General features: G+C 46.6%; 1 protein-coding gene across 2 annotated transcripts in view; it reads left to right on the forward strand.

The window, feature by feature from the left end:
- Positions 1-13283, forward strand: part of LOC311227478 (uncharacterized protein) — a 77328-nt gene that overhangs the window by 13249 nt on the left and 50796 nt on the right. For both annotated transcript variants that reach the window (XM_084313155.1, XM_084313154.1), the window contains exons 2-4: positions 7860-7949; positions 8472-8564; positions 11170-11298. In XM_084313155.1, the coding sequence (XP_084169281.1) occupies positions 7860-7949; positions 8472-8564; positions 11170-11298 (312 nt within the window). The remainder of the gene's footprint in view (positions 1-7859; positions 7950-8471; positions 8565-11169; positions 11299-13283) is intronic.

A 13283-nucleotide genomic window follows, 5' to 3' on the forward strand; every position in this document is an offset into this window, starting at 1 on the left:
AGCATCTCTCCTCCTCTCTTCCTCTCCTCTCTTCCTCCTCTCTTCCTCTCCTCCTCTCTTCCTCTCTCTCTCTCTCTCTCCACCTACTCTCTCTTCCTCTCTCTCAGCATCTCTCCTCCTCTCTTCCTCTCTCTCTCACCCTCTTCCTCTCTTCCTCTCTCCTCTTCCTCCTCTCCTCCTCTCTTCCTCTCTCTCTCTTCCTCTCTCCCTCTCTTCCTCTCCTCTCTTCCTCTCTCCTCTCTTCCTCTCCTCCTCTCTTCCCTCCTCCCTCCTCTCCTCAGCTCTCTCCTCCTCTCTTCCTCTCCTCCTCTCTTCCTCTCCTCTCTTCCTCTCCTCCTCTCTTCCTCTCTTCCTCTCCTCCTCTCTTCCTCTCCTCCTCTCTTCCTCTCCTCTTTTCCTCACCTCCCTCACTTCCTCTCCTCCTCTCTTCCTCTCCTCTCTTCCTCTCCTCCTCTCTTCCTCTCCTCTTTCCTCTCTCCTCTCCTCAGCATCTCTCTCCTCACTCCTCTCTTCCTCTCCTCCTCTCTTCCTCTCCTCTCTCCTCTCCTCCTCTCTTCCTCTCCTCTCTTCCTCTCTCTCTTCCTCTCCTCAGCATCTCTCCTCCTCTCCTTCCTCCTCCTCTCTTCATCTCCTCCTCTCTCTCCTCTCTCTTCTCCTCCTCTCCTCAGCATCTCTCTCCTCTCTTCCTCTCCTCTCTTCATCTCCTCCTCTCCTCAGCATCTCTCCTCCTCTCTTCCTCTCCTCTTCTCTTCCTCTCCTCAGCATCTCTCCTCCTATCTTCCTCTCTTCCTCTCCTCCTCTCTTCCTCTCCTCCTCTCCTCTCTTCCTCTTTTCCTCTCTTCCTCTCCTCCTCTCTTCCTCTCCTCTCTTCCTCTCCTCCTCTCTTCCTCTCTTCCTCTCCTCAGCATCTCTCCTCCTCTCCTCCTCTCTTCCTTTCCTCAGCATCTCTCCTCCTCTCTTCCTCTCATCCTCTCCTCCTCTCCTCCACTCTTCCTCTCCTCCTCTCTTCCTCTCCTCTTTTCCTCTCCTCCTCTCTTCCTCTCCTCTTTTCCTCTCCTCCTCTCTTCCTCTCCTCTCTTCCTCGCCTCCTCTCTTCCTCTCCTCAGCATCTCTCCTCCTCTCTTCCTCTCCTCTCTTCCTCTCCTCCTCTCTTCCTCTCCTCTCTTCCTCTCCTCCTCTCTTCCTCTCCTCTCGTCCTCCTCCTCTCTTCCTCTACTCCTCTCTTCCTCTCCTCCTCCCTTCCTTTCCTCTCTTCCTCTCCTCTCTTCCTCTCCTCCTCTCTTCCTCTCCTCCTCTCTTCCTCTCCTCTCTTCCTCTCCTCCTCTCTTCCTCTCCTCTCTTCATCTCCTCCTCTCTTCCTCTCCTCTCTTCCTCTCCTCCTCTCTTCCTCTCCTCCTCTCCTCCTCTCTTCCTCTCCTCCTCTCTTCCTCTCCTCTCTTCCTCTCCTCCTCTCTTCCTCTCCTCTCTCCCTCTCCTCCTCTCTTCCTCTCCTCTCTTCCTCTCCTCTCTTCCTCTCCTCTCTTCCTCTCCTCCTCTCTTCCTCTTCTCTCTTCCTCTCCTCCTCTCTTCCTCTCCTCTTCTATTCCTCTCCTCCTCTCTTCCTCTCCTCCTCTCCTCAGCATCTCTACTCCTCTCTTCCTCTCTTCCTTTCCTCAGCATCTCTCCTCCTCTCTTCCTCTCATCCTCTCCCTCCTCTCCTCCTCTCTTCCTCTCCTCCTCTCTTCCTCTCCTCTTTTCCTCTCCTCCTCTCTTCCTCTCCTCTTTTCCTCTCCTCCTCTCTCTTCCTCTCCTCTCTGGAAACTCCCTCCCCGCAGAACTCCGCACCACCCCAACTCTGGACTCATTTAAAAAAACTGCTCAAAACCCACCTCTTCAACCTGGCCTTCAACCCCTAACTTTCCTCACTTTATATGTATGTGCTGTGTCTGTCCACTATGTTTGTTGACTTGTTATCTCCCCCCCCCCCCTTATGTAAAGCGACCTTGGGTCCTCTGAAAGGCGCTATATAAAACGAAGTATTATTATTATTATTATTCCTCTCCTCTCTTCCTACCCTCCTCTCTTCCTCTCCTCCTCTCTTCCTCTCCTCTCTTCCTCTCCTCTTCTCTTCCTCTCCTCCTCTCTTCCTCTCCTCAGCATCTCTCCTCCTCTCTTCCTCTCCTCTTCTCTTCCTCTATTCCTCTCTTCCTCTCCTCAGCATCTCTCCTCCTCTCTTCCTCTCCTCCTCTCTTCCTCTGCTTTTCCTCTCCTCTGCTCTTCCTCCTCTCTTCCTCCTCTCCTCCTCTCTTCCTCCTCTCTTCCTCCTCTCCTCCTCTCTTCCTCTCCTCTTCCTCTGCTCTTCCTCTCCTCAGCATCTCTCATCCTCTCTTCCTCCTCTCTTCCTCCTCTCCTCCTCTCTTCCCTCTCCTCAGCATCTCTCATCCTCTCTTCCTCCTCTCTTCCTCTCCTCCTCTCTTCCTCTCCCCCTTTCTTCCTCCTCTCTTCCTCTCCTCCTCTCTTCCTCTCCTCTTCTTCCTCTCCTCTGCTCTTCCTCATCTCTTCCTCTCCTCTTCCTCCTCTCCTCCTCTCTTCCTCTCCTCCTCTCTTCCTCTTCTCTTCCTCCTCTCTTCCTCCTCTCTTCCTCTCCTCTGCTCTGCTCTCCTCTCTTCCTCTCCTCCTCTCTTCCTCCTCTCTTCCTCTCCTCCTCTCTTCCTCCTCTCTTCCTCCTCTCTTCCTCCTCTCTTCCTCTTCTCTTCCTCCTCTCTTCCTCTCCTCTGCTCTGCTCTCCTCTCTTCCTCTCCTCCTCTCTTCCTCCTCTCTTCCTCCTCTCTTCCTCCTCTCTTCCTCTCCTCTCTTCCTCCTCTCTTCCTCTCCTCCTCTCTTCCTCTCCTCCTCTCTTCCTCCTCTCTTCCTCCTCTCTTCCTCCTCTCTTCCTCTCCTCTGCTCTCCTCCTCTCCTCCTCTCATCTGCTCTCCTCCTTTATTCCTCTCCTCTGCTCTTCCTCCTCTCTTCCTCCTCTCTTCCTCCTCTCTTCCTCTCCTCCTCCATTCCTCCTCTCTTCCTCCTCTCTTCCTCTCCTCTGCTCTCCTCCTCTCTTCCTCTCCTCTGCTCTTCCTCCTCTCTTCCTCCTCTCTTCCTCTCCTCCTCTCTTCCTCCTCTCTTCCTCTCCTCTGCTCTTCCTCCTCTCTTCCTCCTCTCTTCCTCTCCTCCTCTCTTCCTCCTCTCTTCCTCCTCTCTTCCTCTCCTCTGCTCTCCTCCTCTCTTCCTCTCCTCTGCTCTTCCTCCTCTCTTCCTCCTCTCTTCCTCCTCTCTTCCTCTCCTCCTCTCTTCCTCCTCTCTTCCTCCTCTCTTCCTCTCCTCTGCTCTCCTCCTCTCTTCCTCTCCTCTGCTCTTCCTCCTCTCTTCCTCTCCTCTGCTCTTCCTCCTCTCTTCCTCCTCTCCTCTCTTCCTCTCCTCCTCTCTTCCTCCTCTCTTCCTCCTCTCTTCCTCTCCTCTGCTCTCCTCCTCTCTTCCTCTCCTCTGCTCTTCCTCCTCTCTTCCTCCTCTCTTCCTCCTCTCTTCCTCTCCTCCTCTCTTCCTCCTCTCTTCCTCCTCTCTTCCTCTCCTCTGCTCTTCCTCCTCTCCTCCCTTCCTCCTCTCTTCCTCCTCTCTTCCTCTCCTCTGCTCTCCTCCTCTCTTCCTCTCCTCTGTTCTTCCTCCTCTCTTCCTCCTCTCCTCTCTTCATCTCTTCCTCTCCTCCTCTCTTCCTCCTCTCTTCCTCCTCTCTTCCTCCTCTCTTCCTCTCCTCTGCTCTCCTCCTCTCTTCCTCTCCTCTGCTCTCCTCCTCTCTTCCTCTCTTCCTCTCCTCCTCTCTTCCTCTGCTCTTCCTCCTCTCTTCCTCTCATCTGCTCTCCTCCTTTCTTCCTCTCCTCTGCTCTTCCTCCTCTCTTCCTCCTCTCTTCCTCCTCTCTTCCTCCTCTCTTCCTCTCCTCTGCTCTCCTCCTCTCTTCCTCTCCTCCTCTCTTCCTCTCCTCCTCCCTTCAGTACTTCACGCAGTAGCAGCGGGTCCCTGTGTCTCTATGTGGGCGAGATGCACTAAAGTCACACAGACATCCAGACTGTCCCCTCGACACGGAGCACTCGCTCTCAGCCTTCACGGGCTTTCGCCAATCCTTTGAGGTGCTTCCTTGTCACTTTTGTGAAATAATCACGTATAATCAGTGATTGATTGAAAACTTTATGAACAGATTGCAGAATGGGTACAATACAGTACGGCTCAATACACACAATTGTTAAGGGGATGCAGACCTGAGAAAGACTTTCGTCTTGTTTACATCAGGGTCCCCCATTTTCAATTCATAATGACATTTATGACATACACAACATATGTCAAATAATCACCTCGGGCCGTCAACAAATTGTCACGTATATCCAAATTCAATATTCACGTATTCAATATCCAAATTGTCAAGGTTATCAATAATATTCAATAATGAAAGGTAGAAGACATCTTTCAACGGTTTATTGTCAGCGTCTTTGGGTTATTGAAAAGCGCTATATAAATAAAATGAATTATTGTTATTATTACGAGTTACACCGCTTCCTGACAGCGAGCGAGCGAGCGAGCGAACTGGAGACGAAACCGCGCGCGATACTGTCCTGATATGACGCGCCGCGTGTCGCGGCGAGACTAGCCCGAACCAATCAAGTTTACCTGGAACAGGGGGCAGCCTGCGATTCTCGACCAATAAAAAGTGTTTAGGGGTGGGACTCTGCCGCGTAATTCGCTCAACTAGAGACACAGCGAGCGAATATTTGAGGGGTGAACGACATCGCTGCTCAGTTCGCTGTCGCTCGCGGCAGATCAGGATAGTCTGTTATGCAGCTTAGCCAACAAATGGCGAACCCCTTGCAACGTCCTTCCGGGGCGATCTAGAAACCACCCTGCAGGATGTAAATCCTGTGGCAGCCATCTTTGTGTGTGTGACCTCACCTACTGGCTACAGGATGTGAGGGCTGCGGGTGTTTGGGTCTCTAGCAAATAATAGGGACTCTAAGGCCCTGTTTAGACGGAAATGCTAGCAGGTGAATCCGCAAAAATATTTTTTCGGATGTGCCTTTCGTTTATACGGAAACGGCGTTTTTACTGGGTGAAACCGCAAAAAAGTGAGACTACCTTCCAGGGTGGAATTCCTAGAAACCTTCGCGCTCTCATCTAAACTGTCAAACCGCATAAAACGATGACGAAAGGGTTGTCACGGCTCTGGTCGCGCGTACTGCTTACATCACAGGCATGCGCCAGTAGCCTAGAAGCATAAACAAAGCATGTCTGATTCTATCCATGGCGATCACCTGAAGGCTACATTGGCAGTACTTTTAACCCTTTCACTGCCACACGACAGAAGGTTAACCCTTTACTATCACACAACCGGCTGTCGTGTGGCAGTGAAAGGGTTAAATACACAAGAATCTGTCCCGCGGCGTGACTGGACCCACTGTCTGTGAGTGACTCTGCTTTGGTCCAATCACATTCCCCATCCACAGTCTGCGAATCAGAGGCAGAGTAGGGCGGGTCTTCACAGCATGTCATGTGACATATGCGCCAATCGTGTGACAGCGGGGCTCCGTCGTTACAGCCTCGTCTGCACGGAGAATTCTACCCCAAAACGCTCGTCTAAACGCAAAATTAAAAGTGAAACCACAAGACGACTTTTGCGGTTTCTGTTCAGACTCTCTCCGTCTAAACGTAGCCTTAAGTTACTTGTATAACGAATAACCACTAAACTGCTTAGGCAGAAATTATGGAGAAGGGTGAAAATAAACAACAAAAAAACAACCTTTACAGGTGGAAGCCTCAAAGTGAGCATTTAAGAAAATAAATCAAGTCCAAAAAACAGGACAACTCTCAATAAAGAGTTATTGTAGAAACATTTAAATAAGCCACAAAGGCACCTCCTAATAACAGAGTTTATAAAAAAGAAATTAAATAAGAGTAAACCTCCACTAAGGGAGTGCAGTAGTGGACACAATACAGCTCTAAAGAAACACTACAATAAAAGGCTCAGCTTCTAGAAAACAAAGTGTACAATAAAGCCAGTAGCCTAAAACAAGAAAGGCTAAATGTTAAACAGCACTACACTAATATAAGGGAATAGGTCTGCAAGGTCTGACATTGACCAAATTTGATATGCATGACCTTGGTGGGCTCTAGGTCAACTCCTGAAAAGGGGGTCAATGTCAGACCTTGCAATCAAAAGTTAGGGGGCGCACTGAAATTATGGCAAGGGTTATTAGCCCCCTAACTTTTGATTGCAAAGTCTGACATTGACCCCCTTTTCAGGAGTTGACCTAGAGCCCACCAAGGTCATGCATATCAAATTTGGTCAATGTCAGACCTTGCAATACACTGTAAGGCACTGTAAGGCTACTGTCCTGCCTCACTTCCAGTGATGAAGCTAAGCTATGCTAACGGAGCGTCTATTCCCAAAGCTAAAATGCACGCACAGAGACAAAAAAGGTATGCATCTTCTTGTCTAACTCCAGGGAAGATGTTAAATAAGCTAATTTCCCAAAATGTTGGAGTTCCCCTTTAATTTCTGATGCCGATATCAACCGATACTGATATATGCAGGTAATTAAGTAAGGGATAATGTATGGCTACGAGGTCATTGTCGCAAAATAATTGACCGACGCGGAGTTTAAAATACCGAGGCGCCGCGCCGAGGTGTTTTAAACTCCGTGTCGGTCAATTATTTTGCGACAATGACCGAGTAGGCTATACATTATCCCGCTTATTACATGGCTAACTTACTAACAATATACCTAATTCATTTGACAAATCGCAGTTGTTCTGTGGCTCTGTCAGCCCAAATAAAGTGATTATTATTATCGCGGGCAGCCTCTGTGTTCTGGCTCCGCTGTGTTCTGGGTCCGCTCGTCGCTCCGCCCCCTGTCATCGCCGGCACGGCAGTGTCTAATTGCACTGAAACAGTGTGTCAGTGGGCTTGATTGCGAACAGCTGCGCTCTGCGGTCATTATTGAAAAATCTGCGGTCATTATTGAAAAATAATGACCGCAGTCGGGGGGCTGTTGACCAATCACAAGCAAGCATTTCGGCGAATGTGAAAACGCCATGTAATAACATTACTTATTACATGGCGTTTTAACATTCGCCGAAATGCTTGATTGTGATTGGTCAATAGCGCTCGTCAGAGGTCCGTTATTACTCGATAACGGACCTCTGCCGAGCAATAATGACCGCTGTGCGCAGCTGGACCAATCAAGCCCACTGACACACAGATCGCAGTCATGAAAGCTGCTCAGCATATGCACAGCTGCACTCAGTCATCAGTGCAATCAGACCACAGATCTGCCGGCTGCCGGCGATGACAGCGGGAGCGACAGAACAGAACTGCGTCTGCATTTGATCTCGTCTTGTCGTCGTCGATGGTGTAAAATGAATTAGGTATATTGTTAGTAAGTTAGCCATGTAATAAGCGGGATCATGTATAGCCTATACTCGGTCATTGTCGCAAAATAATTGACCTTCACTGACGTTTAAAACACCTCGGCGAGGCGCCTCTGTATTTTAAACTCTGTGTCGGTCAATTATTTTGCGACAATGACCTCGTACTGTAGCTATACATTATCCCTTACATATCTCTTGTAGTGGAATTAACACAACATTATGCATACTTTTGACAATAAATAAAAAAAGAATTTGTTCTTACTTGCTTGCCTGGGTAAATAAAGGTTAAATAAATGTTAAAAAATATATATTAAAAAATATATATATTTGAAAAACGATAATTTCCGATATTACATTTTAATGCCAATATCGGACATCCCTAATAATAACTAATGAGTGAGACATTAAGTTCCCTATTTTGTCTGTTTCACAGTTCTGTCAGAAGAGTCAAATGCAACAGCGACTACACAGACGGCAAAGGTATCGCCACCATCGCAACCATCACCACCATCACCACCATCAAGTGAGTCGGCCCATAGTTCAATAACTAACATTCAATAACTAACACTAACTTATTTCCTCAACTAGTTTTATGGGCCCACTGCATCCCAGGATTTTTTGTGTACTGCTATCTTATGTGTGCACGTGTGTGCGTGCGTGCGTGTGCGTGTGTGTGTGTATGTGTGTATATGTGAGAGAAGTGTGCGCGCACGTGTGTGTCTGTTGCTCTCACTGCCCAGGTCTACTTTGCTTTCTCTGGTTTTACTTCTTCCAAAACACAACGCTCTCCTTTTCCACAAGGATAACAGAATTGAATGATAATTAATTTTTATTTCATTCCATCCACAAAACACATGTATTTAGGTTGTTGAGATATTGTTGGCAGAATTGGATCCAGTGTCCCCAGTGACTTCACTGGTGGCCATATGAAATCATTTACCCCCCAATAACTCATGCTAAATTAATGTTTGCAAAGCAGCACGAGATTATGTGCAAAATGAATCTGCGTTGGTCTTTGGTGAAGTGTCCCTTTAATGTGATGCAGATGATACAGAGGATACAGCAGCTTCAGACACAATAACCAACACGTCCATCGCTGCTGATGCTGCCGTCACCATGGAGACACCCCCTGAAACAAGTGAGTGTTTATAAACCGTATGTTACATGTAATAATAATAATAATAATAATAATAACTTTATTTGTATAGCACTTTTCATACAGAGGTTGCAGTTCAAAGTGCTTCACAACAGTAAAAAATACAGGCATAAGCGAGCATAAAAAAGATAGACAGGTAGCAAGGTATGGTAAATCACAGTGTTTCACATTAGGATCTAGCATCCCAATAGGCTCTCTGTTTACAGTTTCATTCAGTAATACAAATAATAAAAATTGTTTAAAATGATTCAGTTTAGGCGGTTAGGTGGCCGAGCGGAGATTGCGTTCGTCACCAACCCCGGAGCTGTGAGCTGGATTCGCCTGTTCGAGTCCAGCTCACAGCTCCGGGGTTGTCACCAGCTTGGCTGGCCGTCTGCACTAATACAATTGGCTGTATTAGAGGGTGGGAGAAGCTGGCGGGGTGGGTCCGGGTCGTTGTAAACAGCGACTCCTACAGTTCGGTCGGGGCGCCTGCTAAGCGCGGATATGACTTGAGGGGGATAGTGTGGTCCTCCCACACGCTACGCCCTCTCGATGAGAATCCGCGCTGCCAGGTGAAAAGAAGCGGTGATTGGCTGGACGTGTGTCGGAGGAAGCACGTGGTAGCCTCCACTCTCCCAGATGATCTGACTGTGGGGGGTAAGTGCGCAGCGACCAGGAAGGGACTCGGAATTGGCATACGACTAACATTGGGATGGGAGAAAATCGGAGGAAAATGGAGGGGGAAAAAGATCAATAAAAAAAAAACAATGATTCAGTTTAAAAATAGTCTAAAAATTATTAAATAGAACGGACATACAACAGGGTATTTAACATACAATAGAGCAGAAGAAGTAAAAAGTGTGATAAAATAGTTCTCTTAAAATTACAGTGCATACAGTAGGAGGTAGTGAGATAAAATTAGCATAGAACCAAACATGAATTTGATAGGCAGTATATAAAAGTAGGCAGGGTAAGAATAGTGCAGGTAAGTACAATTTGTGTCAGGATATCCCTGATGTTTCATTGAAATGCCTGTCTTTTGAAGATGTCTAGCGAGTTGGCTTCCCTGATGTTTTTGGGTAGTTTGTTCCACAGTTTTGGGGCATAGTTGATAAAGGCTGCATTACCGATCCTCTTTTGACTGTTTCTGGGAGCCTCTAGTAGTCCAGCAGCTGATGATCGCAGTGTTCTACATGTGCCTGTTCAAAACAGTGATGCACAAAATAACTTATAATAACTTTAAATAATAATTTAAAACAATGAATAAAGTGTGCATGAAATAATAGGGGAAAGAAAACGTTAGGAACTTGTTACATTCACCCACACAAGGGCTGAGTAATCACACCCCCCCCCCCCTCTCTCTCACACACACTCTCCCAGCTCTCTTTCTCTCTTGCCCCTTCCTCATCTCTCTCACCCCCCTCTCTCTCTCTATATATCACACACACACGCACACGCACACACACACACACACACACACACACACACACACACACTTCAGAAACAAACATAGTATCAATGAGAGCATCAATAATACACCTGAGTGATGTCTAGTAAAAAAATAAATGAATAAATTCTTTCTTAAAAGTTAATCGTGAGTTAAAAAAAATTGTGGCGTTAATGCGTTAACTTTGACAGCCTTAATATCATATACAAATTAACTATAGTAATTTTTTTTTTCTACTTTTTCTCCCCATTTTCTATTTTTTCTCCCATCCCAATTTTGTATTGGCCAATTCTACCCTCCCCTGTCTCGAACGTTGTTAGACCATGCCTCCCACTGGTCGGCTGCAATGTGGACGAAGCCTTGCATCACGTGTCCCCTCCGGTACTCGAGGAGGCAGCCGTCGCATCTTTTCACCTGCACAGCGCGATCTCTCAGTGGCGAGGAGTAACGCGTGGGAGGCTCACGCTGCCCCCGATACTTCCTGATTCTGCTGTACAGGCGCACCAACCGACCTGTAGGAGTCGCTGTCCACAACGTTTGATCCCCACCCACCAGCTTCCCACCCCCTAATACTGCCAATTGTATTAGTATGAACGACCAGCCAAGCCGGAAGCAACGCCGAGAGCTGGGCTCGAACCCAGCATCTCCTGCGTTAGTGGCGAGCGCCTTGCCCACTGCGCCACTTAGCCGCCCCATAGTAACTTTGTTTTGTTTTTCATCCACACCATAGATATACCACCGAAAGGCATTTCTGTAGTGATTCCCTATAGTATTTATATAATTGAAACGTACAAAAAAGAGGAATACTATAGTTTTATTGTAGTACATTTTCATAATGGGAAGAGGGGTGTAACAGTACACAAAAACCATGGTTCGGTACATACCTCGGTTTTGAAGTCACGGTTCTGTACGGGTTTTCGGTACAGTGGGGGAAAGTTTGGTTTTCCATGTGCCACTCAGGGGTGATGTAGTGTGCAGTAACTAATTGTACTTGTAGGACTGTCAACGAATATTCTATATTGAAATAAATAATCGATTTATTAAATAAATGTAAAAAATTATATTAGATTGTGAAAAAAACAGCCCCCGTGGGCGGTCGTTAGTGTTTTCAAAGGTTCCTCGTTGTGACGGCCGGTGACTCGGTGCTTTGTCTTCCAGTGCTGAACGACAGCGGCACGCAGCCTCTCGTCCCAGCACCCAACGTCACAGAGCCGGCCGGGGGTCTGCCCGGGGCCACCACTGCCCCAGCTGGCCCGTCCACGAACGACACGGAAGAGGACTCTGAAAGTAAGCTCAGAACTAAGTACACCTTTCATTGCTGTGTGTTTAGAACTCTTACGTTTTAAACATTTCAGATTTGGTCATTATTTACATGACATTAAATTGATGAATTCATTCATTTGTATAATGATTGTTATATTAATGTCATATATTATATGAATATGTATCAATTATACAGTACATACCGGTAGTAATATATTATTATTGTTGTTGTTTTTGTTCTGCTTTTTAAAATTATATAATTTATCTATTTATCTATCTATTTATGTATTATTATAATATATTATTGTAATATTATTGCTTTTTTCCTATTGTATGCTATTTATTGGTATGGTGTATTGTAGCAACAATGCAATTCCCTATCTTATCTTATCTTACTGTTCAAGTTTCAAGTTTCTTTATTAATTGTCATACAGAAATACAGAATACTTTTGCATGAAATGCTTCTTTCTGTTTTGCTCAATAAAATAAAAAGATAGTATAAAATAAGTATAATATAAGTATAAAATAGAAAGTCAATTACGTAAACAAGTGTAAACAAAACAAAAATGTTCAATATATATTCAGTATATACAATGCAGAGTAGAGAAGGTAACTGAGTTACAGCAATATACAGTACAGTGTAGAAATGGTGAGGTATAGCTTAGCTTGTGGTGCCACCTTGTGGTGGTGAGGTGCAATGAGGTGCAATGAGGTATGAGATTGATGTGCAAATCTCCTTACCAATCAATATAAAGTGTGTTAGTGCCTAAAGTGGGTAAAGTGGGTGCTACAGTGTGTTGTTTATTTAAAGTGAGTGTGTGCGTGTGAATGTGTGTGCTGTGGGTGTATTTGATGGTTTGTTATTGTTCATTGAGCATCCTGATGGCCTGGGGATAGAAGCTCCTTCTGAGTCTCTCTGTGCTTGCCATGAGACTCTGGTATCGCTTGCTTGACCGCAGCAGTTCAAAGAGGCAGTTGTTTGGGTGGCTGTGGTCTTTGATTATTCTCTTAGCCTTACCCATGCAGCGCTTGTTGTAAATGTCTTGGAGAGTGGGAAGCCCCCCTCCAATTGTGCGTTCGGCTGAACAGGCCACTCTCTGTAGTCTGCTACGGTCTTGTGCAGTGCTATTCCCAAACTAGGAGGTGATATTGCCAGTCAGGATGCTCTCTATTGTGCATGAGTAGAAGTTCTTGAGGATCTTCTGACTCACTTGGAACTTCCTTAGGCGCCTAAGGAAGTAGAGGCATTGTCATGCCTTCTTGATAACACTGTCAATGTGTGTGGTCCATGTCAAGTCCTCGGATATGTGGACTCCGAGGTACTTAAAACTGTTCACTCTCTCAACCGGTGCCCCGTCGATGCTGAGGGGGCTATAGTCCCTGACCCCGGACCTCCTAAAGTCCACAATCATCTCTTTTGTTTTGCTGACGTTCAGGGAGAGGCTGTTCTCTTGACACCATCCCGCTAGAACCTTTACCTCTTCCAGGTAGGCCCTCTCGTCGTTTGCAGAGATCAGGCCCACCACTACTGTGTCGTCAGCAAATTTGATGTTTGTGTTGTTGTTCCGCTGTGCCACACAGTCATGTGTGTACAGGCAGGGCCGCCTGGGAGAAATGCGAGGCCCTGTGCGAGATTTAAACGCGAGGCCCCCCCCCCCCCCCCCCCAAAAGGTAAAAAATATATATATATATATATATATATATATATATATATATATATTTTTTTTTTCATACAGTCAACATATTCTTAAATAATAGCGCTGCCCGAGGCTGGGCATGATACAGTCAACATATAGCAAGAGAGAGAGCGAGAGAGAGCTCCCGTTCTACAGTCAATATACAGTGTACAGAGAGAGAGAGAGAGAGAGATAGAGAGAGAGACACATTGGAAAGAAATTGAAATGCTATTTGGCCCTAAACAGAGAGTACACAGTGGCAGAATACCTGAGCACTGTGACTGAAGATCCTTGACTAGGTACAGACTCAGCGAGCACAGCCTAGCCATCGAG

This window comes from Notolepis coatsorum (assembly GCF_963971535.1).
Source record: "Notolepis coatsorum genome assembly, chromosome: 4".
In the NCBI taxonomy this organism is placed as follows: Eukaryota; Metazoa; Chordata; class Actinopteri; order Aulopiformes; family Paralepididae; genus Notolepis; species Notolepis coatsorum.